Here is a 22226-nt window from a genome sequence, read left to right as displayed (position 1 = left end):
ATCTGTAGGCTCACGTGTTTATGGAGAATTTCTTCATGTACCTCCATGTACTTTAGTGTCTTTCTGAGAATGTCACAGACCATAGTGCAAATTTAAAATGAAATCTAAGCTTGGGGTTTCCTCTCAGTTTCTCTCTCTGCTGTTTTCCTCATCTTTTCCTCATGGTCTAATTATAGTGAACAAAATACAGTATAAACACAGTGGTACCATGATCATTCTTTTGATTCTTGGCCCAAGCCAGATCAGGGCAGATCAGGGCAGATGCGTGAAAACACAAAAGTTGTTAGACAAGAGGCTGGGGATCAGCCCAGCATTGTCTTTTAAACAGTTTACAAGCAAATCTGATGAAACATGGTGAGTTTGGAGAGACTGCATCATCGTATATTAACTAAAGATCAGGAGAAAAAAAAAAAAGATGAATACCTGAAAGCCGGTGCTGAAAATGCAGTGAATCAGAGAAGAGAGACTAATCAGAATATGAAAACCTTTCAGTATGTCTGTGCCTTGGAACAGCTATTAAAGTTCTATAGGTTAGTCAGGAAGTGATCAGTGCCGTACTTTACACCTCACTGAACAGCTTCACACACTCAGTGCTTTGTGCAGTGGCATGTTGGTGCTGGAAGCCACCACCGCTAAGATTAAGAGGGGTTACTTTCTACCTCTCCACAGGCCGGAAATCTCCACATTATCTTGGCAGCAGTCAGGAGTCCAGTCAGTGTGTTCCTCGGAGTAGTCAGCTCAAAAAAAAAAAAAAACATGCTTATAGCATCTTTATGTTATTAATAGCAACTGCAACTAAGTTAAAGTAAAGCCAAATATTATCATAGTTAAAAAACAAACAAACCTGGAAACACGAGGTGTGTGAAGTGCTTTCTATTTAACAGGACTGATAAGATTTAGCTAGCTCAAAGAAAAAGGTGTGTGAAAAATCAATCCAATCAAGTGGAGAGCACATATCCCAAGTTAACAGGAGAAAAAGCAAACAATATGTACAGAAAGCAAAAGGCATTCAACCCGCTATTTCTCTTATGACTGACACACACAACCTCGACACCTAAATTTATCATACAGCCATAATATGGAACTATCTGTGTAAATCCTAGAGTCATCTATAATTTGACTTTGTGCATATAATTGACTTGAGTAAATACTGCTGAATAGCTTAGCAGGGGAGAGCAAACACTGTGACGCAATAGCCAGGAGGCGAGAGGACAGCAGCCTTACTGGCAGATCTGTGTTAAATGAAACCTGACTACCTCACTGTGGCTACAGACTGAAACAGAGATAGAGAGAGTGTGTGTGTTTGTGTGTGTGTGTTTGTGAACGAAAGGAAAAGAAAAAAGAAAAAAAAGAGAAGGAAAATAAACATCTGTTCACATGCTGCTGGACTGCTCATTTTGTCCACCAACGTGTGGATAAGTGATTATAAAACCCGTATACTGTAGTTCTTTTGTTCAGGATGCGCATGTCTACACACACTTAAGGATACACACAAAGCATAGGGGGTTTCTAGAAGCTTACAAGGAACTGGGCCCACTGGTTTTTGGAGGCTGGGTGTGGTATCTTTTATAATCTGTTTATCTAAGCCTAATCTTTGTGTTTTCAAAAGAAGATTTTCAGCCTATGCGGTGCTTCCAGGTGTTTTCTTGCCATTTTGATCTATTGAATCCCTTGCAGTTCCTGACACTCTGAGAAGTCTGTGCCAACACAAAACTGGCTGAAGTGCCAGCAGCTCAGTACAAGTGAATTTGTGTCTAAACCAAAAGACAGAGATGTCAACAATCCTTTACTACAAGTGAGATCACGGTCATCTGACGTTTCTTAGCATGCTGCCAGAAATCAGCGCTGCCCATGTCCTGCTTATTGCCATAGTGAGATGCAGGTAGCCACGACTTTTCATCTGTTACTGACATAGTAAAAAGGAGACAAGAGCTATTAGTGGAACACAGAAGAGAAGGGGGAAAAGGAGAAAAATTTTCTGACATAGCAGAAAATTGTACGCATATTAAGTTAAATATGGGCCAAAAGCTAGCTAGAAAAAGCACGGTAAGGACACTTCATTTTAGTCATTATCAGTCATTTAAACAAATGTAGGCTCCTCAGCTGTGAACAGTACAAAGCAATAGAAGTCCATCTGACTTTTCTGTTTGCAGTCTTTACTGAATTTCACTCCTTGTCATCAGCAGAATGAGATAACGTTGATAAAGTTGCACATGACATTGTGTATGTGTGTGTGGATATTTATAAGTGTAGTGCTTTGAAACAGGAAAAAGGAAAACCCATGAATCTGGCTTACTGTCAGCCATCACAGATCTAGTTTTGGATGCCATTTGCAAATGCACTGAAGCATTACACAGCACACACAACATTTTCCTGCTGTGTTGTGCCAATCAATCATTCACAGGAAGAAGTAGTAAGATTGGCATAATTAGCTTTGTCCTTGGATTTTACAGTTTAAATGTGTAATATTGTTTGACTGCATGCTTTTAAGAAAAAATAAATAAAAACCTTTAACCTCGTACGTCAGGGAATACATTTTCTATGCAAAATCAGTCCATAGCTTTTAAGTTTGCAAATTTGCAGCTTCAGTGCCAACAGAAACATTGTGAAAATTCCAGTGATGAGTGTGCCATCGTTTCCACACCTTATGAATGAATACAGTTACTGGAAAGTTTTGTTTTTTTGTTTTTTTTTTTTAAAGAGAGGGGAAAAAGACACATTAGAAGTGCCATGCTTTTCTGTGGGAATCTGAAATAATCTTTGTGGAAGAAGTCTTATGCTGCAAAAACTTTGTGTAAGATAAAACTCAGCATCAATAGCAAAGCAGCTTTAAAACTTAACTCTACACTTTACTGTGATTATCTTTAAGGTACTTTTGTAGCATGAGAACAGTGTTGGGGAATAATTAATTACAGTTACGTAATTAAGGGCGTTTTCACACCTACAGTTCAATTCTTCTGGGCAGAATCAGCCTAAGAGTTTGTAAACTTGTAGCGTTTCCCCATGCTTTGGTTTCTTTTCACACAGAGAAAACACCAAGTGAACTACAAACACACCAAAATGTTTCACTGCGAACCACATGAGAATGTTCAGTCTGCTTAGTAGCCAGATGTGTTTGGGGCAGGAGCAACAAAGTACAGGAGGAAGGTGCTGTGTTCTGGACTAGTGGATAACTTGAAGAACTCTTAAAGTTCATATTTATCTGAGTAATATTTGGCAGTTTGTGTACTCTATACATCTATGGTACTCTGCCACATCCCAGAATGCAAAGCTACAGGCTGCAGGAAGGGGTTTAGCTCAAACTTGCAGCATATACCTGGCAGCAGAGTCGGATCGAGGTCAGGTTATAAATAAACCACTCGGAAGTTTGTCTGAAACCAGACTGAGACCATCTCTTCCAAAGGGTCTCAGTGAAGTTGTTTTGGTCTGCACCAGATTGCGTGTTCACATCTACAAAAACAAACTGCAACATGAAGAGAACAAATGAGAGTTTGCTTTGATTTGAAATCTCTGCCTGGCTGTGTGTTTGTTTCTTTCTCTGCCAACTCCTCCATGATCCAGGAGTTGAGAGACCAAACTTGGCACATGAGCAGATTTTAAATCTCTGAAGGTTCTTAACTAAATCAATTACTATGTCATCATCATGATGCCTAACAATCACAGAGCAAAGGGCTAAAATTACCTGTCTATAGCATTTATAACTTTATTTTTATTTAACCATAATAACATCTTATTTTTATTGACAAAACTTCAATTATTCATGATATATTATGCTATCAGGTTGTCCGATAACCAGCTAGCAACAGGGTAACTACATAGCAACAGGGCTTTTTTCCCTTTATGCACCTACAGCATCCTATTGATTTTAACAACAATAACATCACATTTATATCTGTACAATATATTATAATGTCATCATGCTGACTAGTCAACATTTATGCACCTATTTTACAACAACAGCATAAACAGGCCAACAGGCATGTATTAGTAAATGTAATTGTAATCAGTTGCAGTTACTGTCAATTACTGTAAAAACCCAAATACATTATGTCCCATATAAAGCTTATATATACACATCAGTCATTCTTTTAGTGTTGCATCTTGGCACTTTTCCATATCATAAAGGTGAATAAAGCTCTGGGACAAATATCGGTACAAAAGCGTTCAAGAAACTGTCGCTACACTGAGGAAGTGTCCATTCATTCCACAGTGAGCACTCAAAGTTGGAACTCTTGTTTAAATCTGCAATGCTTCTAATCTGCCAGCATGCCAAAATGCATTACTTGAAGCAACCCGAGTCTGTCATGCGAGCAACCAGCTGACCATGTCAGGGCAGGTGGCCATGTCGTGGAACAAGAATGTCTTTTAGTGCTTTGAATTCCATTCAAAATCAGAAAAAGGCTCTAACATTACTGTACAGAATAAATTCTTTTTTCTTACCAGCAGAAACATCATCTACAGCTTGTAGAGGATTTATTTTTACTTAAAATAAATAAATAAATAAAAATCAAGAAATCAAAAACTTCCATCAGTCATGAACTCCTCCTCATTAAGCTCTCACACACAGTCTCCTGGGAGTCTGTTTGCAAGGAGAGCAGGCAGCATAGACACATACTACATAAATGCTACGACGCAGAGGTCTAAATGATCAAAAGTGTGGCGGCACCTGACTAAGAGTTGATAGGGACGTTGATTGCGACAAGTGCAACAAATCTTTTGCATGAATGGCAAAAAAAAAAAAAAAACGGTGAATATGTCTCAGTAAAGCTGTAATGAACACTAAGATAAAAGCAATTTATGTCTGACCAACAAAAAAATTAAGATAATAGCAATTAATCTGTAACACTTCAAAAGTAACCTTCTCAACACTGCAGCCCAGCATGTCAGTGACTTAAGGGGGAAGGATATCAAGGGAGTGCTAACAGTTGTGAAGATAAAGCAAAGTTAAGGGAGGGATATAATGAAAGGCAGGAAAGAAAAAGGTGGCAGCTGCTGGTGGATAGGAGGAAATGGCACAGCTGGTGGTTGGTATAAAGAGCTGGGCAGAAGGACAGAGAGAGACTGACTCAAGAGAAGGAGAGATAGTTGACTTTGGAATCTTTAAACGCCGCTGAGGCAGAACAGGAGGCCTTATGTAAGCATCTATTAGTGTGTGTGAGCAAGCGATAAAGCATTTTTCTGCAGCAGTGCCAGAGCTGCGCAATGAGAGTTTCCTTCCCTCATGATAAGCATTTCTTTCCCTGTCCTTAAGGCATCCTGTCTGTGGACAGATGTACACTATAAAACCTACATATACACTGGCAGACATGAAAAAGTAATTGAGGGTTTAAATTGAACATGTATTTGAAGCATAATAGAAAGAACATCATTTTTGCAACGGAGCACTGTTTGCAGAAAACATTCCTGCATGCCTCCTACGCTCCTCCTCACTTATGAAACTGAAATGAAATTTTGCCTCTCTTCTTCACCACATATCAGGAGATGATTAATGTCTCATTAGAGCTCTGTACACATACACACACGGTGCATATTTCCCCCGTTACTCTGCGCTTCTTCCAGAGACCCTCATTAGTATTAAAGAATGAGTGATTCAGAGCCAGCCACAAAGCTGCACCCTGAAAACTTTTTTTTACTTTGATACAAGATCCTCACTCCTCCATGCACCTCCAAGTCAGTAAACAGCAAAGCTACATAGTTAGATGATAAGCTGTCTGCTACAATCCTCTGTGGTTATGAATCACTAATACAGCTTATAACCCAGATCCTAAGGGCTGACCTAGTAGACATTCCAGATGCCCGCTTGCGTCCTGGTCTGACCCTCCCTGCTCGCATGGCTCCCATTCATTTAAGATGACCTTTCACTTCTGCCTGTCAGTGCAAGAAGTTTAACCTCTTGTACTCTGGAGGGAAGAAAAGAGGTTACAAGGAAGGATGAAAATGTACCTTCTAACTCAGCAGGAATTTTTCAGACAATGATACAATGACAGTTAACTTTAACACACAATCACTATTTCAAGTTTTGATGTCACTGAAACCACGTTTGATTTCTATATTTAAAAAACAAGCATTAACCAAAGTTAGCAACAGCCTCCCAGATGTAGCTGAACCAGCACAGAATGCAGTGTGGGTTTGTTTGACAGAAGGCAGCACTCAGATATTTCTGATCTTTTTAGTAAGAGGACTTACTTTTAAGTGTGGTCATATTTTGTTTTGCAGAGCAGTGCTGAGAAAGACTTGATTAAAGATTTTCACTTTGTCTGCAGAACATCCAGAAAGGAAATCACTTCATGACTGCCGCCCACTACTTAAAGAGCATCAAAGTTAACTTTCAGCTCAGTCCATGATGTAGTGTTTTCAAAACTGGAAACATGACACTTTGCAAGCCCGATTTGCCAGTAACGTAAACTGAAGCTTTCCGTGCTACCTACTCGCTTAAAAACATTGCATGTTGTCCTGCTGCTCTATGTGATGTGTACTTTTTTTGGCACATTTTAACAGCACTGCAATAATACTGATAACTGTGGTCATTTTGCTCACCTTAACAGTGACATTAAGTTTTTGTACCATTTGATCTCCAACACTATTATTCCAAGGCAAATATGGAACTATATCTACCTCACTCAGGAGGAAATGTCAGCTGCCTGGATGTGGGTTAGACATCCCAGACTACAGTGGGGGTGGGTTAGCTGTTCCTCTGACACTGACCTTCAACAATCGCCTGTAATGTCTCCTTTGGGAGAAGTGGATCAGTGGTGAGGTGATTGAAGGGGGATGGAGAGGTGCTGGACTACATTATGCCTGCTTGCTGGACCTAAAACATGCTGGTGACTCTTCTGCAGACTGAGTCAGATGCTGGTCAGTAATTATGTTAAAAACAGACCTGTGTTTTTCCCTCCCGGTGTCTTGTTTGTGCTGACTGTGTTTTCCATTCATGTTACCCTAGTGCGGTAACAGTGTACCTGACCAAGGACAGATAAGAGAAAAGCTTTTCCCATCAAAACAAAATGGCGCCACCCCCTTCACGTCTCAGAGCTCTTGTAATGTTCATTCAAACTGGTCTTTGTTTCGTTATCGGGGTACTAGATCTCACACTGATGAGTACTGACAGGTTGACGTGGTCTGCTTTAGGATGTGGGTGAAAGGGAGACTTCAGAGAGAGAGCACAAAAAAGAAGAGTTAAAAGGGGGACACACAGACCACAGCTGACAAGACAGGTGGGAATGTTTAAATATTTGCTGCAGTTTTACTATATTTAGATGAATATAACCATTTGTGCCCAAGTAAATGTGCTGATTCTTCCTTCCTGCAAGATCTTTCTGCCCAGGCTTGTCTAAGGGATAGTGACCTACTTTGCAGCATTTGCAAAATAACAAGACGAGGTGTAAAAGTACTAAGTTGAATAGTAGAAGCAATACGCAAGTGACAAAGCAGTTAATATAAAACACACAGAGGACTGAGCAGCATCTCTAAGGTAAGGTCTCTTTAAGCACAGTTAATCCTGTAACACAGAAAGGGTATTACCCAAGGCGGTGGAGAACCAATGAAAATAAATGGTTTTGTTGACATTATCCAACGCAGGGCAAAGAGTGCTACAAATGCACTCTGGGTCACACCCACATATACAACGATCCTGAACACCACTTTCCAAATGTGTCCAATACTAGCAGAAAAAAAATTAAATAAAAAATAGGTACCTTACACTGCAGCGCAGCTCTGTTACTATGTGAAATTCAAAGCCACGTTTGTCAAAACCAAATTACTGTGAGTGGGTTTGTGTGGCAATAAGAGTTCCTTTTTAAAGTGCTCTTATAATTTGTGATGAATGCCGCATGCATGCACATCTGGGTAACAGACAGAGCTGGGATGAGCCAAGAAAATTAAGCAAGCATTATCGGTTCTCCTACTAGACTCAATATAAAAACTGTTTCACCTAGAGCTGGAATTATTAGCCAAACAATAAAATAATGATTATAAATTTTGTCCAAAATAACAAGCATTTAAGGCTCAGCCTAAACCAGAGCAATCTGCTACCATTTCTAGTCTTTCCGTGTTTCTTCTTTGAGTTTGAGATTAACTGTCAGTTACAAAATCTATCACCTCGAGAGCCGCGAGATCAATTTTCAGTACTTTATGTTTTGCAGGGCAAACAACTTATCAATAATCACAGCTGTAGTTTAAACGCAAATGTGCATACTGACTAGGCGAACAGTATGGAGAGAGAGAGAAGAGAATCTGTCACCAACAAAACCAGTTTGAGCAGAACAGAGGCTGGGAGTTAATCTGAAAGGTCAATGGAGCAACAAAGAGGCCTTGCTAATATTACTGCACAGTTATATAATGTTATGCAACCTCTTTTAGACACTGTATAGTGTCAATAGTGTCAACCCAGATTTTGTTCTTGTGTCTTGTTGAGATGAAAAGGAAAATAAATGTTTCTAAACTTGACAGAGCAGCAAGAAGAGCCATTTTGTTGAGTATGTAGTAGTAGTCATATGATCACCCTGGTTTTTAATGCATGCTCAGTCTTGCATACTCCCCAGTGACACTCCCTCACATCATACATGACCAGCAGCACGTGAAATTCATGTGATGATGAGAGAAGGAAGGAAAGGAGTAAGTGTGGCGTTTAAATCCGTGAACCCTTACAAAAATCAGGCCTACTATTGAACACTTATGACCTATTTTGTTGATGGACTACAGTCAACTTGCTGTTTGCACTGATGAAGAAATTATCATACTGAAGCTCTTAAAAAATTAGGACATTTATATGTATATTCAACAAGAAGCTGCTCAGTTTTTATAGAGTCACCAGGTAATTTGGTGTCTAAGTGCCATCTGGCACAGCATTTGGACCGTGGACAGCAACCCCAAAAGCTGTGTAAAAAGAAGGAAAATGTTCTTAAGCACCACCTACGGCCTCTCCCAGTCTGCTTTAGTGTTACATAATCACCTTAGTGCAGTAGGCTTGTCCCAGGATGCATGTTCTGCCCTTAGGAAACTGTACGTGTGCATATGTTTAACCAAGGACGACCGTAGAAGACCCTGGGCACAAATATTCGTGCGCTTCTGTGTAAAAATGGTGTGAAACAATTCTAGCAGAGGCAAACTGCACTGCACATGAAACGTCTAACAAAATACACTCACACACAACAAAAGTTAATTTTACTGCCTGACACAACAGTGAGCACATCACACTGATATATCCAGCAGCCTGTCAAGAGAGGGTCAACAAAGATGGCATTGAGCTTAGGCACAATCAATACATTTAGAGATCTGAGTAGCAAAATCTTTCCAAAATCTACATAATGGAGTTATCAGCAAAATACACTCTATTTCATGCAACCTCCCTCTTTTCACTTGGTCAAGTGATTGAGCAATCTTGGCCCTCATCAAGCTTTGGCTCTTTTAAGACGTGTTTCGAAACCATTCTGGATGGAATACCAAACATGCGGTCAGTTAACCAGCACGCCCCCACACCATTCATGCCCAAACCGCTGTACAGTTTTAGCCAGATGTCAAAGCATTGTTAAGGAACAGAAGTCCATAGCTATGGATGAAAATTGCCTACGACAATCACTTTTATCACCATTTGGTACATACAGTACCAAGTTAGCACTGGGATGAGGCTTAACAGACACAAGAGCATATATGTTGGTTTGATTGTTACATTTATGTGCGGCATAAATCTATAGGCTTATTACACACATGCCCAAAGCTTGTGAATGAATGCTATGATAAAGACAGAAACACATCAAATGACTGTATTTCTTGAAGGTCTCTCTCTTTTTTATGTAACAAGCAACACTAACAACCAAAGATTGAAATACACCAGGTGTTCATGATTATAGATGTCATCAGCCTCTCCATACCTGTTTCTGGGGACTGGGATGTGGGAGGATGAGAGGGAATGTCTCTCTGTCTGTGGTAGGATCTGCCCTTGTGCTGCTCTGAAGTTGCCAGCCAGCTCTGGCTGTTTCCCAGGGTTTCTGATGTCCAAATGCATAAAGCCACCTGACAACTGCCCGTTTATGCCTGAGCAGTGAGTGGGGCTCGCCCTTTTCAGGATCCCTGTGGAACCAGTGTCTTTTTGGTCCCCCAGGCCATTCTAGAAAATGTAGCAAGAATAAATTATAGTCAGTTTCTCTCTGTTATCAGAGATCACAACATTAAATCTAGCAATATCATAAATTTCTAATTTCTTTCTCTGATTTTTTCCTGTTCACCAGGGTGTGGTGCTTGGAGTTTAACAGTTTGCCTTGAAAAGCAACTTCTGTAATCTTTCTTCCTCTCACTTAATAAACCCAAGGTTATTGTCCTCTCCACTGGACATGAATGTCACTGAACCAAGCGGAACAGAAGCAATCCCAGTGATATTGGGGTTAAAACTAGCAAAGTAATTGTATAAATCTGAAAAATATATATAACTATCAGATAGGATGATCAGTTTTGACTGACTGGTTAATAAATATTTATGTAACCAATTAACCACTGACTTTATAAAATACTACAAATATATTCACTTTGGAAGTCCAGAACTTAAAACACTGCCAATTCACTTTCACAGATAAAAAGCAAAGCAGCAAAACTTCAATTTTCAAATCTGAAGTTAGAGAAATAAGGCCATGGCCACGGACACTGGACCTATGGGGGTGTCCTATGGTGTCTGCCACTGCAATGCTTTCAGCATATCCTTTGGGTTCTGTGGGTTGTAGGGTGGGGCTCCTGTGGATCTGGTTTGTTCTGGTGGGAGAGTCAGATTGGGATGTTGGGAATTTGGTGAGGGGTGCACTGTCTTGCTAAGGGGAGGCTGCTGCTGACTGGAGTGCCCTTACTGTTAAGGTGTGTGCTTGGTCTGCAAAAACGTTTCTGTGGGCTTTAAGTGTCAAAGTAGCATCCAGATAAATGCCAGGACCCAATATATCCCAGCAGAACGTTGCACATAACTTAAGATTTTTTTTTTTATTTGATGTCATAGTTTTAAAGTTGTGGAATAGATTACTTTTATTTGCTGTCAGTATAAAGAATCACGCAAAGTGCGCGCGCGCACACACACACAATGCAAGTAGAAGCACGATGCAAACAAAACGCGGCCACATGGTGCAAACAACAACAACAACAACAACATATCACATGTCTTTACTGTTAATTCACTGGTGGATATGCAGAGTGGGGCCTTGCTGCGCAGCCAGGAAGCCCAAACTATAGCTCCACCCTTAAGTCATGGGGGAGGGGGGGTAGGCTTGTAGTTTGAAGTCCCTGCCCCCCTATTCTGTAAACTTTGCACACAGAATGAGCCGCCATTAAAAGTAAATACAGTGCGACGGAATTAATAACGATAAGCACCGGCGGCAGTTGAACTTACTGACGCTTTAAAAGTTGTATTGTCGGCACCACAAAATAACGACACAGTAGTGCCGTTTAAGCGTCACAGTCGCAACCGTTAAAACGTAATAACAGCACGTGAAAGCGTCATAAAATGTCAAAACTTTAAACTCGCATATCGTGCAGACACGCTAACGTTGCATGCGTGATACTATCTTGAGTGGTGACTTGGGTGTATAGGTGACTTTACCGGCTAATGGAGTCGTGCGCACATGCGTAAAACATCTGAACGGCACTTACTTTTTCCACGTCGTGCAATATTCGACCACCCAGAGACAGCCCGTTCCCTTTTAGAGAAGTCCTCTCGCTTTTAACCTCCGCTGTCGAGATGCCGTCCATTACGGAGTTGTCAGGCACAAGCCCGTTTGCGTACGCCAACATTGAACGGCTTTTTTCCACCGAGGGGACCCGGGTGTCGCGGAGCACCGAGCGGCCTGTCCGGCAGTTAAAGTCCGCACCGCCAACTCCTGTCCCAACCGACCAGTTCTCCACAACATATTTGGACTCCATATTCAGACAAGACGGGAAAGAAAACCAGCTTTCTATAGATTTTAGTGCAAATTGCTGGAGTCAGATACATTTATTAGGATTGTCGCGAGTTGATGGGAACTGCCTGTGTCTTAACTTATATTCTAGCCTACATGTAAAGTTTTCTACCACCGCCGCTACCCCGGGTATCCAAAAAGCCGCCCGGTCAGGAGGATAAAAGATTGTTTTGCCTCTTTCCTCCAAACGGCTGCCACTCCCCCCTGTCTCACTCCTATTGGTGCTCTGCATACACATAAACATTACATTTTGGCACGCGTCCACCGCTGGGAAGCAGGTGATTGGCTATTTTCACTCTGTCAATTACGTTTTTTTTCTAAGCCAAGTACTGTGGATGGAAGAGAAAAAGGGGCGTGTTCTACAGTTTACCGGCCGGTGTCTGTCGACGATGAGCCGGTCTGTGAGGCAGGCGAGGGAGAGAGAGCACAGGAAAAACAGCCTGCAGGCCTCAGCGGCTAACTGCGCATTTATATTTTTGCAACTCAAATGGCGCTTTAGCGAATCGTGAATTATAAAACCTGAACTATTTTTTGCAGGCGAGTTATTATAAATAAAATGAATGCACAGTTTTCTCCCTATAAGTTATAAGGCCTGTTTATTGGGAAGTATGAGCTAATCATATTCAAAAGTTAGCATAATTGAAAACTAACAATGGGTGGACATAGTAGCATGAACCACTTCAGTCCACTGCAATAAATAAGGTAATATGCAGAAGCAAGGTACAGTTTTATGGTGATTAATTCAAATCTGGAAGGTTGACTTGCACAGCATTACTGTACATTTAAGGGGCAGTTGCATGAGAAGTTTCAGGTCATATTTTACAGATTGGCCTATTTTTATCTCTCGTCCATGCGCCTACTTCCTTCTTATGAGATGCCTTGTGAGACTGGTCAGAAAATGTTTGGGGGAAAATATATTTCAGCAGCCTTCTTCATTTGGTTCCTGTTATTGAAACATAGCTTACAGCTCAGCTGTGCCTGCTGTTTTTCTTAATTTTCACATACATTTTATTGGTAGTTGCAGTTTTAAATGTGGGGCTTCTGCAGAGCAGCAACAGGCAGTAAGAAAGCTGTTACAAAGCAATGAGATACAGGCAAAACAAGCACTTTATGATGTGCCACTTTATTAGAAAAGTAAAAACTCACTTTAATATTTTATGAAGGTTAATATAAAACATTACAATCTTCTGCATACAGTATCTGCACTGTTACACTATATTTTGTTATATGAATTATTTTCAAACTAAAACCTGTGCTTTAAGAACATACAACATTGGCTACAGCTGTCACAGCAGTATTGGCCCATATTTATATCAGAAGACAATTAAGAAACAGCATCTGTATCTGCATGGAAAGCATGAAAGATTTTGCATCCACAAAGTACAATGTGTCTGTGATAACCATCTTTTTTTTTTTTCAACAAATATACTGTATACTGTATGTTACATTGCAACGACATCAGAACAGCAACATAGTAGTTTACACATTTACATCGTCATACTGTATTTGTGCAATGAACATCTGTCTCGATGTGTGTATAACAACCAAACATATCTGATCAGTGCTATTTTTTTTTCTCTGGATAAAAGAAATGTGACACATTAGGTGACAGCCAAAGAAAAAGGATTAAGTGCAATAGCGGTTTCCAGCCGGCATTGTTTAAGGGAAGCCTGACCAGAGCTTGTTAAGCGTCTCAGCTGTTGGCCATTTCTCATATTAGACATTAGTTGAGCCAAGGGTGCATTGTTGATATCAGACTGGGGCTGGTGTGACCCACAGCCTCTGCCCCTTCCTCAACCCTCATTTCACTCCCAGAGTCTCTCAGAACCGCACATCAAAGGCCTCACCTGCACAGCAAGGGAGGGAGGAAGGCGAAGCTAAGCAAAAAAAGATCTGTGTTGAAGAATGAACACAGGTGGAAAAGGGAGTGCATGCAAGAGCTGACCAAGTGTTAACAAAATGCCCCCCCCCAAAAAAAAACCCCAAAAAACTGGAGAAGCACATGGCTGAATGCTGCTCTCTGTGCACACACAGGAGGAGGAGGAGGGTCCTTTGGGTCTGTGTCCATTTGCAGTGAGCATCATCCAGCATTATATTAGCTGTGCACCCTCACCCTCACCCCCCACCCCCACCCACCATGACTCTTTCTTGCTTCTCCACAGCAGAGAATAAACACAGCTCTACCCTAAACTCCCAGCAGCTCCTCCCTGATAACTCTCTTTCTCTCCCCTGCTCCTCGAAGTTGTTGCTTTGGAAAAACTGCTTTTTCACATTTCACATGGCAAAAAAAGTACAACAGAAAAGATTAACAAACAAGAGATCAATTAAGTACCACGATATTTTTCATCTCCATATATTAAAGCATGCACTTTTTTTTTTTTTGGACCCAAGCAGGAAATATTGCACCAACAACATAAACATACTGTTTTCATGGCAGTGGTATGAGCTATTCAACCAATGAAACTGTCAGTAGGTAAGAAAAAAATAATCAGTGCATTAAAATACAGAGTGCATTTGTTTTTACATACTTTCTGACACAATAGAATCTATCGATTTACTACATCTGTCTTCTCTCTGCATGTTGTCTCACAGTGAGATCATTCAAATACATCCTTTTACTCTCACCCTCTGAGCAGTTTGTATCTCTCTTCACCTCATATCTTTATACCCATTTATTAAGCCTCAAATATTTTGTTTTTTTCCCTCTGTTCTTTCTTTCCTTAATGTTCCCCAAAGCTACATGGGAAAGACATTGTTTATAATGGAAGAGAACCCTGGACAGAGGCTGGAGACATGGGTGGGGAGAGGGGCAACCTTCCAAAAGAGACTTGCTGGTAATTTTTATGCCCAGCTCTTTATTTTCCTTGGAGTCCAAGGCCTCTGTTGCTATTTCAACCACAAGATTTAAATCTGGTAAGCTACGAGGAGCTCTGGGTTTAACTTGAGCCCAGAAAACGAATCAGAACTGTGCCCTTTACAGCACAACAATGCACAATTAAGCCCAGCAGTCCTGCAGCTGTCCAGTGCTAAAATAGTCATAAAATCAGATGTTTACAGTGCCCAAAAGCTATGACATTATCTGCATATGATGAAGCATCCTGTATTATTTTGGACACTCTTTCACTTCCTTTTTTTTTTTTGAAAATATTTTTCTCTTGGTTAACGCAACAATACTGTAAAAGCATTGTGAAATCTATCACCCAAATCACTCTAGGGAGATTCTTGCACAAGTCATTCAACACCCCTGACCTGATCACTTTTGCCTGCATGCCTGCCAAATATGTGCATATGTGTGAGGGTGTGTGTTGGGGTGTGTCAACATGCCTCAAGCTACAGATGTCACGTTTAAGTGAGGATTTTTTTTTTAACTAATCTCTGCATTTAAGTGGAAGTTACATTATTGAGCCAACTGTTGTGTTCTGTGGTTATCAAGTGGGTTGTTACTGAAAACTGCTAATAAGCTTGAGTTGGATCATTTTGGGGGAAAGGACAATATCCTTCACGTTTAAACAGGCCTAAAAATCATAGGTCTATGTTTGAACACAACACCTCAATGCTGTGTGCCAGGCAACGGGTCAGTGCACAATGAAAACCTGTTTCGGGTGTTTGTTTAAGGAGAGATAGAGCTGCAAATCTCTGTGACATCCATATGTGTAAGATAAGGCATATGGATGGATGGAGCCTGTGTGTGTATGTTTGTATGCGCGCATACTGGGGACAATACGTTACAGTGTGCCTCATATTCCTTGTACAATATAGCCACTTTCACTGCTACAACTATTTTCATGTGTTTTTAGTTGCACAATGCATGCACATTTCTTGTTTTTTTCATATATATTAAAGTGTGTTCTTCTGAGGTTGTAATTAACAACACATACTCTTTAGAGTAAAGAATTTTCATATAAAAATAAAGATATAATGGAAAATGATGCACAAACAGGTGAGTAAGGTGAGTGAAACAGCAGATTGAAGATGTGAATCCCAGTTTTTTCTTTTTTCTTTTTTTTTTGTTCAAATGAATTTAGTCCATATTTGGGCTGGACTAGGCTTAGGCTGGTTCTTAAGTACAGACCAATCAAGGGAAGTCTGAACCTGGATAAAGACCCTGTTTGTACCTGATTTCAACACAAAATGGATCCTCATGTTGTTTGACTATTGAGGGCCTTGTGTCTATGTACAGCAACCTGTTGTCCTGTGAACAGGAAAATCTCCAGACTCTATACCAGTGGGTTCTGAGGCCCTTTGCCTGTCAGTCAGCTACAGGCCTGTGACATACATCTCCATGCCATCATTGAAAGTAAAGATGGTGGTAGTGCTGTTGCCCCCTTGTTTCACATCACTGATGGTCTCATAGAAGTTTTCCCCACCAGGCAGGCCTCTAACAGGAAGGGAGCTTGGTCCTGAGGCTTGAGGTGCTGCTGGTGCTGCCTGCTGCTGCTGCTGTTGCTGCTGCTGCTGCTGCTGCTGCTGCTGCTGCTGCGGTGTCTGTTTCTTTCTCTTCAGAGTGGCACTACCCCCAGCTGTGCTGTTATTGGTTCCCCCTTGCTCACGTTTCCGGTGCGGGTCGATAGTCGCGTACGCTGGGTCTGACTCGGCCACTGGGGAGGACCAGGACCTGTCTCCCACAGGCTCATAGCAGGGCTCCTCCTGGGATCGTGCTTGGCACTGGACTCCTCTACCTCGGCCCCGAGAACCCATGTTTCCTCTCTCCCCACCAAAGGATCGTGGGAGGGTCTTGGCTCCATTGTGTTCCATGGGTTTCTTTTTCTGAGTTTTACATACGATGGAGTAGGTGTCTGCAATCTGAGAACACACAGAGACATTATCTGTTAATAACACTGAACTACAACACAACTCTATCCTGTACTCTACTGGTGACAGCTCCTTGAATAGAATGTTGGTGAGAGTCCATAACCACAACTGTGCTGGGATTTAAAGTCACCTCTTTCTGAATTTTTCAACATGTACTTTCTATATTTTTGAAATTGTCTGTTTTTGTCCACTTCTGTATAAAGGTACAGTTTGTGAACAAAAGAGTGAATAGTTGTGTGCACCTGTACTGTGTGTATATATATGCAACAGTTTGTATTGCCAGAGCTGTGTGCTGTAACCTGACCTATTTTTACAGGGCAGGATAAGAAAGAGTAAACTATGTTATCAGTCCGTTAAGTTCTAGGCCGGGCGACAGCATTAACTTTGCAGTGGATAAACCTGTTAAAATTTCACCACAACTGCTTTGGCAACACAACAGTGTGAAAGATCTGGATTCCAGCCAACTTGCAAAAAAAAAAAAAAGAAAAGAAAAGAAAAGTTTTGTGCTCATTGATGGACTTTGCTCACATCTTATTTGCTTATATACATGTTTTTTTGTTTTTTTTCCAGTGCTCTGCATATGTGTGCACACATAATATAATTGCATATGCAGTATGAATGAACTTACAGCAAAACAGAGAAAATGTGATATCTAGGACTCAAAACCTAAGGGCATGTGTGAGGTCTTATGCAATTTTGAAACAGAAATACCAGAGGTCACAACACTGGTTTATCAGAATTCCCCACAATAGAAGCATAAGAGCAAAGGATTGTGGGACATGGTCTTGTTTACCTTCCGTCTTCACACCCAGGCCAGCAGCTCTGCTCTACTGGCCCCGAGAAACAGTGGTTATGCAAACTCTGTCCAGCCCCCTCCACACACACACACACACACACACACACACACACACACACACACACACACACACACACACACACACACACACACACACACACACACACGCGCGCGCACGCACACACACGGAGCAAGATTAGTCTTGTTTTTGTGCACTCCCGAAAAACTGAAACCCGAGAGCAGAGAGACAGTGCTCTCTGTGTGTACTCACCTTGCTTTTATGTGTCTTACACATTGGCTATGCCTTCAAAATACTATTTAAGTGCAAATCACTTTCACTGTCTGAATTGCTCTCTTCTGCTTGTTGGTTCTATCTTTGACAGATTTCAAGCGATGCACACTCCCTCCCCCCACAAATCTCTCTTTTGTGACCTTTTTGGATAAACAAAGACCCTAGCGTATGGTATAAGTGTGTGCAGCCAATGTGCCGTGCGTGTCTATGTACGGGGCACGGGGTGTGCACACAAAACTTGCAGCTCTGCTGCAGAGGAAGGAAGTCACAAGATGATGGGGATTTCAAAACTGGGCTTCATATCTGCAGCTGTTGAGGAAGCCTGTGCATTGTATGTTTTCTTTTCTCCTTCCTCACCCAGTACTCCTTTTTGTTATGTTTCTGGCATTGCTTCAACTCTGCTTAGACTGAAGCTTCACTATTTTCTGCATTCACTGATTTGCAGTGGAAACAACCATATGCATGATGCATCTGTGTGTGATCAACTTTATGAATAGCAGGCATGGCACAAGTTTCCAAACAGTCTTTAAGCAGTTGATATTCATCTGGTAAGAAATGCTTCATGCAACGTGATTGGCTGCGGAAGGCAGCGCCTCCTAACAGCCACAAAGGGAGTGGAGCAGAAAGAGAGAGTGCCAGAGGAGAGGAGGAGATTTAGTCAAGAGTGGAAACCCAACACCTTTTGACGACTGTAACTGACAAACTCCAGAGGATACAAAGTATATGGGCATGTTAGGGCAACAGCAAACTGTTGAACAGAAAAACATGGACACACAGAGAGAGAAAAGTCTAGAAAATTTTTAAAAAGCTGGAAAAAAGTTAGAAAGAAAAATAAAAAGAGAGATAGCAGGATGCAGTCAAGGCCAGCTGCTCTGCATATCAGTCTGATTTGCAGAAGAGGAGTTTAAGTGGAGCCAAACAGAAGAGACTTAACCCTTTAATCTCCAGATACAGCATCCAGACTCTTTGGCTCAACACAGGCTTCGACAAGAAACTTACGAGCAGCTTCAAACTTGTCAGGACTGCTGCTCTACTGCTCTCAACATGCCTCCAGATAGATAAAACAGATAAAACTATACATTTTATGTTCGTCTTGACTATCCTTTATGTGAGTGAGGTTTATGCATATTGCATAAAGATGTTAGGTGATAAAGATGTTAGAAAAAAATGGCAAATGGAACAGAAAAAAGAGAAGTCCCGTTAAACATCGACTAATTATAGACAACCATCTATTTTGGGGACGCCTGTTCATCTAGTCGGATTGACTGCCCCAGCCCCCCGGGCATAACAGAATTTCCTAAAGCGCTTGCAATTTTCTCAGTGCTTTACATTCTGTCCAGCAGAGAGTAAAGGTTGAGGCAGGGATTGAGAGTGGAAAAGTGGGGGTGGAGCTGCTCCCCATAGCAGTGCATGTGGTCAAGTATATGACACGACTAGCAGGCTTCCCCCTCTCCCCACCAGCCATGCGCTGACATATATATTACATCCCAGTCAAAGCTGGATACAATCTGTTTGTTTGGTCTGATGAAGCAAAAAAAAAAAAAAAAAAAAAAATCTAACAGTTAATAAACGGCTCCGTGAACGTGAAGTTATTATTAATTATTCGGAAGCAAGTGATACTGACATCCAATCTGTCTGGTCATACTTTGAAGGCAGGCAGATGAGTGGGGGGAGGACCAGAAGATTAGGGTCAGGGTTCACGCAAGCAGGGTGTTGGATCCATGTAACGTAACCTTTGCCTGTAAGCAGAAACCTTGTATGACAGGCAGGTCACAGGGCAGCAGTACTATGCCCTTTCAGATGGGCGCCCCCTTCAGCACAAGCCATTCAGTGGTAATCAGAAACCTGCCTTTCTATCCATCTTCTTGTGGTCCTTCCAGTCAACCTGATGGTTTAGTGGTCCCTCCCTTTGCTCCCATCACACACACACACACACACACACAAGTGTGTTTTGCTATCTTTGTGGGGAATTTCCATTGACTTCCATTCATTTCTACAGCCTAAACCTTACCTTTACCCTTTTCCTAACCCTAACCATCACATACCTAACCCTAACCCTAACCTAAACTCAATTCATACCTTAGCCCTAACTCTGACCCCTGACCCAAAAACAGGGTTTCCCCTTGTGGGGACAAGGTTCCAGTCCCCACAAGGAGCAATTGGTCCCCACAACGTAGTATATATCAGGAAAATTGTCCCCACAAGGTATTATAAACATACGCACACACACACACACACACACACACACACACACACACACACACACACACACACACACACACACACACACACACATTCTACCTCCTTTGCAGTTGGAGGCAATGGGTGCCCCTGTCCATTTTCCCCATGGTGTGGAGGTGGGTGCAAGGTGATGATGTCATTGTCCTCTGGAGGCTTCCAGATGTACTGTTCCCCATTGCCCATGAACACTGCTTCCTGTTAGCAAAATCAAATGATGAGTTCAGACAAGTATTGCACTCACAATCTGTAAGCTTTTGTGCAAAAATAAATCTCACAACAGGTTCTAAAATAGAGTTTTATTTAAAAAATAAACTATATATATATATATAAAAACATCAAAAGCCTGTTCTGTGCTAGTGCCAAGCAGGATTCTATCTGAATTTTGAGCGAGTTAGTTAATCAGTTCCTCCTTGTTCAATGACCAACTGTTCCACAAGCTTTTATGCAAATCCCTTCATTCAAAGACATCCTGTTGACAGACAGTCAGACCCGCTGAGATACACAGACAATGCTGCTGAAAACACACCCTCCATTTAACTCCACTGGTAGAGGTAATTTTAGGGACGATAGAAAACAGATAAAAATCTGTGTTTTACAAAATTACAGGACCTTCTTAAACTTGAATTGCTGCAGCTGAATCCACGTTGGTGACTTCAGAGTTTCACTTGTCTCAGTTGTTTAGATTTTTTCATATTATGTGAAGACTTTACATGATTCTATGCTAAGAAACAAAAGAAGCGTGGGAGCCTAGCACAACCTTGGACGCAGTAACTACTGGTGATGAAAAACCAATTAGTAACCAATTAGAAAGCATGTAGTGGTGTGTACACATGCAACCAAGGATGATTAAAGTTTTATACGTTCCTCCTGTTCCTCAGTCAGAGTGAGCAATAGAGGCCTGGGCAGAGTAAATGGCTTCAATATGTGAACGATATTTATTCCCACTCTGGCTGCTGGCTACCTGTTAGCCGTTTCTAGATAGACTTGCTGATAGATTCAACAGGACATACACACACACACACACACACACACACACACACACACACACACACACACACACACACACACACACACACACACATATACACATACACACACAGCTGGGCAGCCTGCCAAGCTCTTACATAATCCATCTTTCCACTACTTACTCGCTATTAGTGAGCTGTGCAGCAAAGTGCAAAGGAGGGAAAGAGTCACACATGCACAAATATGCACATACATACACACACACTCATAGACCCACACACTATTAACAATTTAGCAAGCACAGCTTAAAGGTGCAAGTCAACAGCAAGCCTGACAAACAGTCAACAAAAACTTATTTAAACAACCCTATCAATCTCCGTTAAAAACACAGTAATAACTGTACACGTGTACAAGAAATGTGTGTTTGAAATGGTCTGATGTTATTCTTGTTTCTCAATTATAGCTACTTTGGTTTTTATAAACACATCCCAGCTGGCACATTCAACCATTTCATGTGAATTAAAAAAAAAAAAAAGATAAAATACAAATAAAACACTGAACAGTAAAAACACAAGTACTGATGTTAGTGAGGTGGTAGATTTTATCTGTTTTTATCTAATGCCGTTTCAATCCTTCGGAGCAGTTGAAGAATACAAATCCTCAAGGCTGACTACTGTTTGTTTGTGGACAGTGCCCTCTGGTGGTAAACAGACAGCCTAACAGTCTGGAGAAGTGGGTGGCTAGTCGGGTATTATGATGGGTTAAGTTAATAGAGAGCATATTGATCCAATAATTCCCATACCTTTGGGAAGGAGTGCAGGTGAAATGGCTCCAGCGGTTTCCGTGGAAACTCTTGACTGCGATGTAGTGGAGGAGGACCAGCAGAGGGTGAATCACTCACGCTCGATTGGCTGTCTGACTGGCTGTCGGCCCCATTGTTTTCCTTCCTGTTTAACTTGTCAACCTTGAGGTTTTGAATCACCATTGAAAGCATTACATGCAAAGGTTTGATGATAGTAATAAAAAAATAACGACAGACGCTTTTAACAAATCTTTGCGCCATGTAAAAGACTGAACTGAAACTAAACTCCATTTATTACACAAATTTTAAAACTTCGTATTATCCCAACCTTGAGAAATATTGGTAGGAATATCTACAAAATACTTAAAATTATATTGGACTGTAAGCTAA

General features: G+C 41.3%; 2 protein-coding genes across 4 annotated transcripts in view; both read right to left on the bottom strand.

The window, feature by feature from the left end:
* Positions 1–12134, bottom strand: part of slc2a4rg (SLC2A4 regulator) — a 33188-nt gene extending 21054 nt beyond the window's left edge. Inside the window, exons 1-2 of one of the 2 annotated variants that reach the window (XM_030733805.1) lie at positions 11623–12134; positions 9870–10105 (exon numbers count right to left, since the gene is read on the bottom strand). In XM_030733805.1, coding sequence (XP_030589665.1) covers positions 9870–10105; positions 11623–11892 — 506 coding nt within the window. In that variant the 5' untranslated portion in view covers positions 11893–12134. The remainder of the gene's footprint in view (positions 1–9869; positions 10106–11622) is intronic. The other variant, XM_030733806.1, reaches the window with a different exon arrangement.
* A 920-nt stretch (positions 12135–13054) lies between these two features.
* LOC115782961 (uncharacterized) overlaps positions 13055–22226 on the bottom strand; it is a 44352-nt gene continuing 35180 nt past the window's right edge. For both annotated transcript variants that reach the window (XM_030733523.1, XM_030733524.1), the window contains exons 7-9: positions 21837–21998; positions 20129–20263; positions 13055–16730 (exon numbers count right to left, since the gene is read on the bottom strand). In XM_030733523.1, the coding sequence (XP_030589383.1) occupies positions 16185–16730; positions 20129–20263; positions 21837–21998 (843 nt within the window). In that variant the 3' untranslated portion in view covers positions 13055–16184. The remainder of the gene's footprint in view (positions 16731–20128; positions 20264–21836; positions 21999–22226) is intronic.

This window comes from Archocentrus centrarchus, chromosome 7, assembly GCF_007364275.1.
Source record: "Archocentrus centrarchus isolate MPI-CPG fArcCen1 chromosome 7, fArcCen1, whole genome shotgun sequence".
NCBI lineage: Eukaryota > Metazoa > Chordata > Actinopteri > Cichliformes > Cichlidae > Archocentrus > Archocentrus centrarchus.
This window is presented reverse-complemented; position numbering and strand designations above follow the sequence as displayed.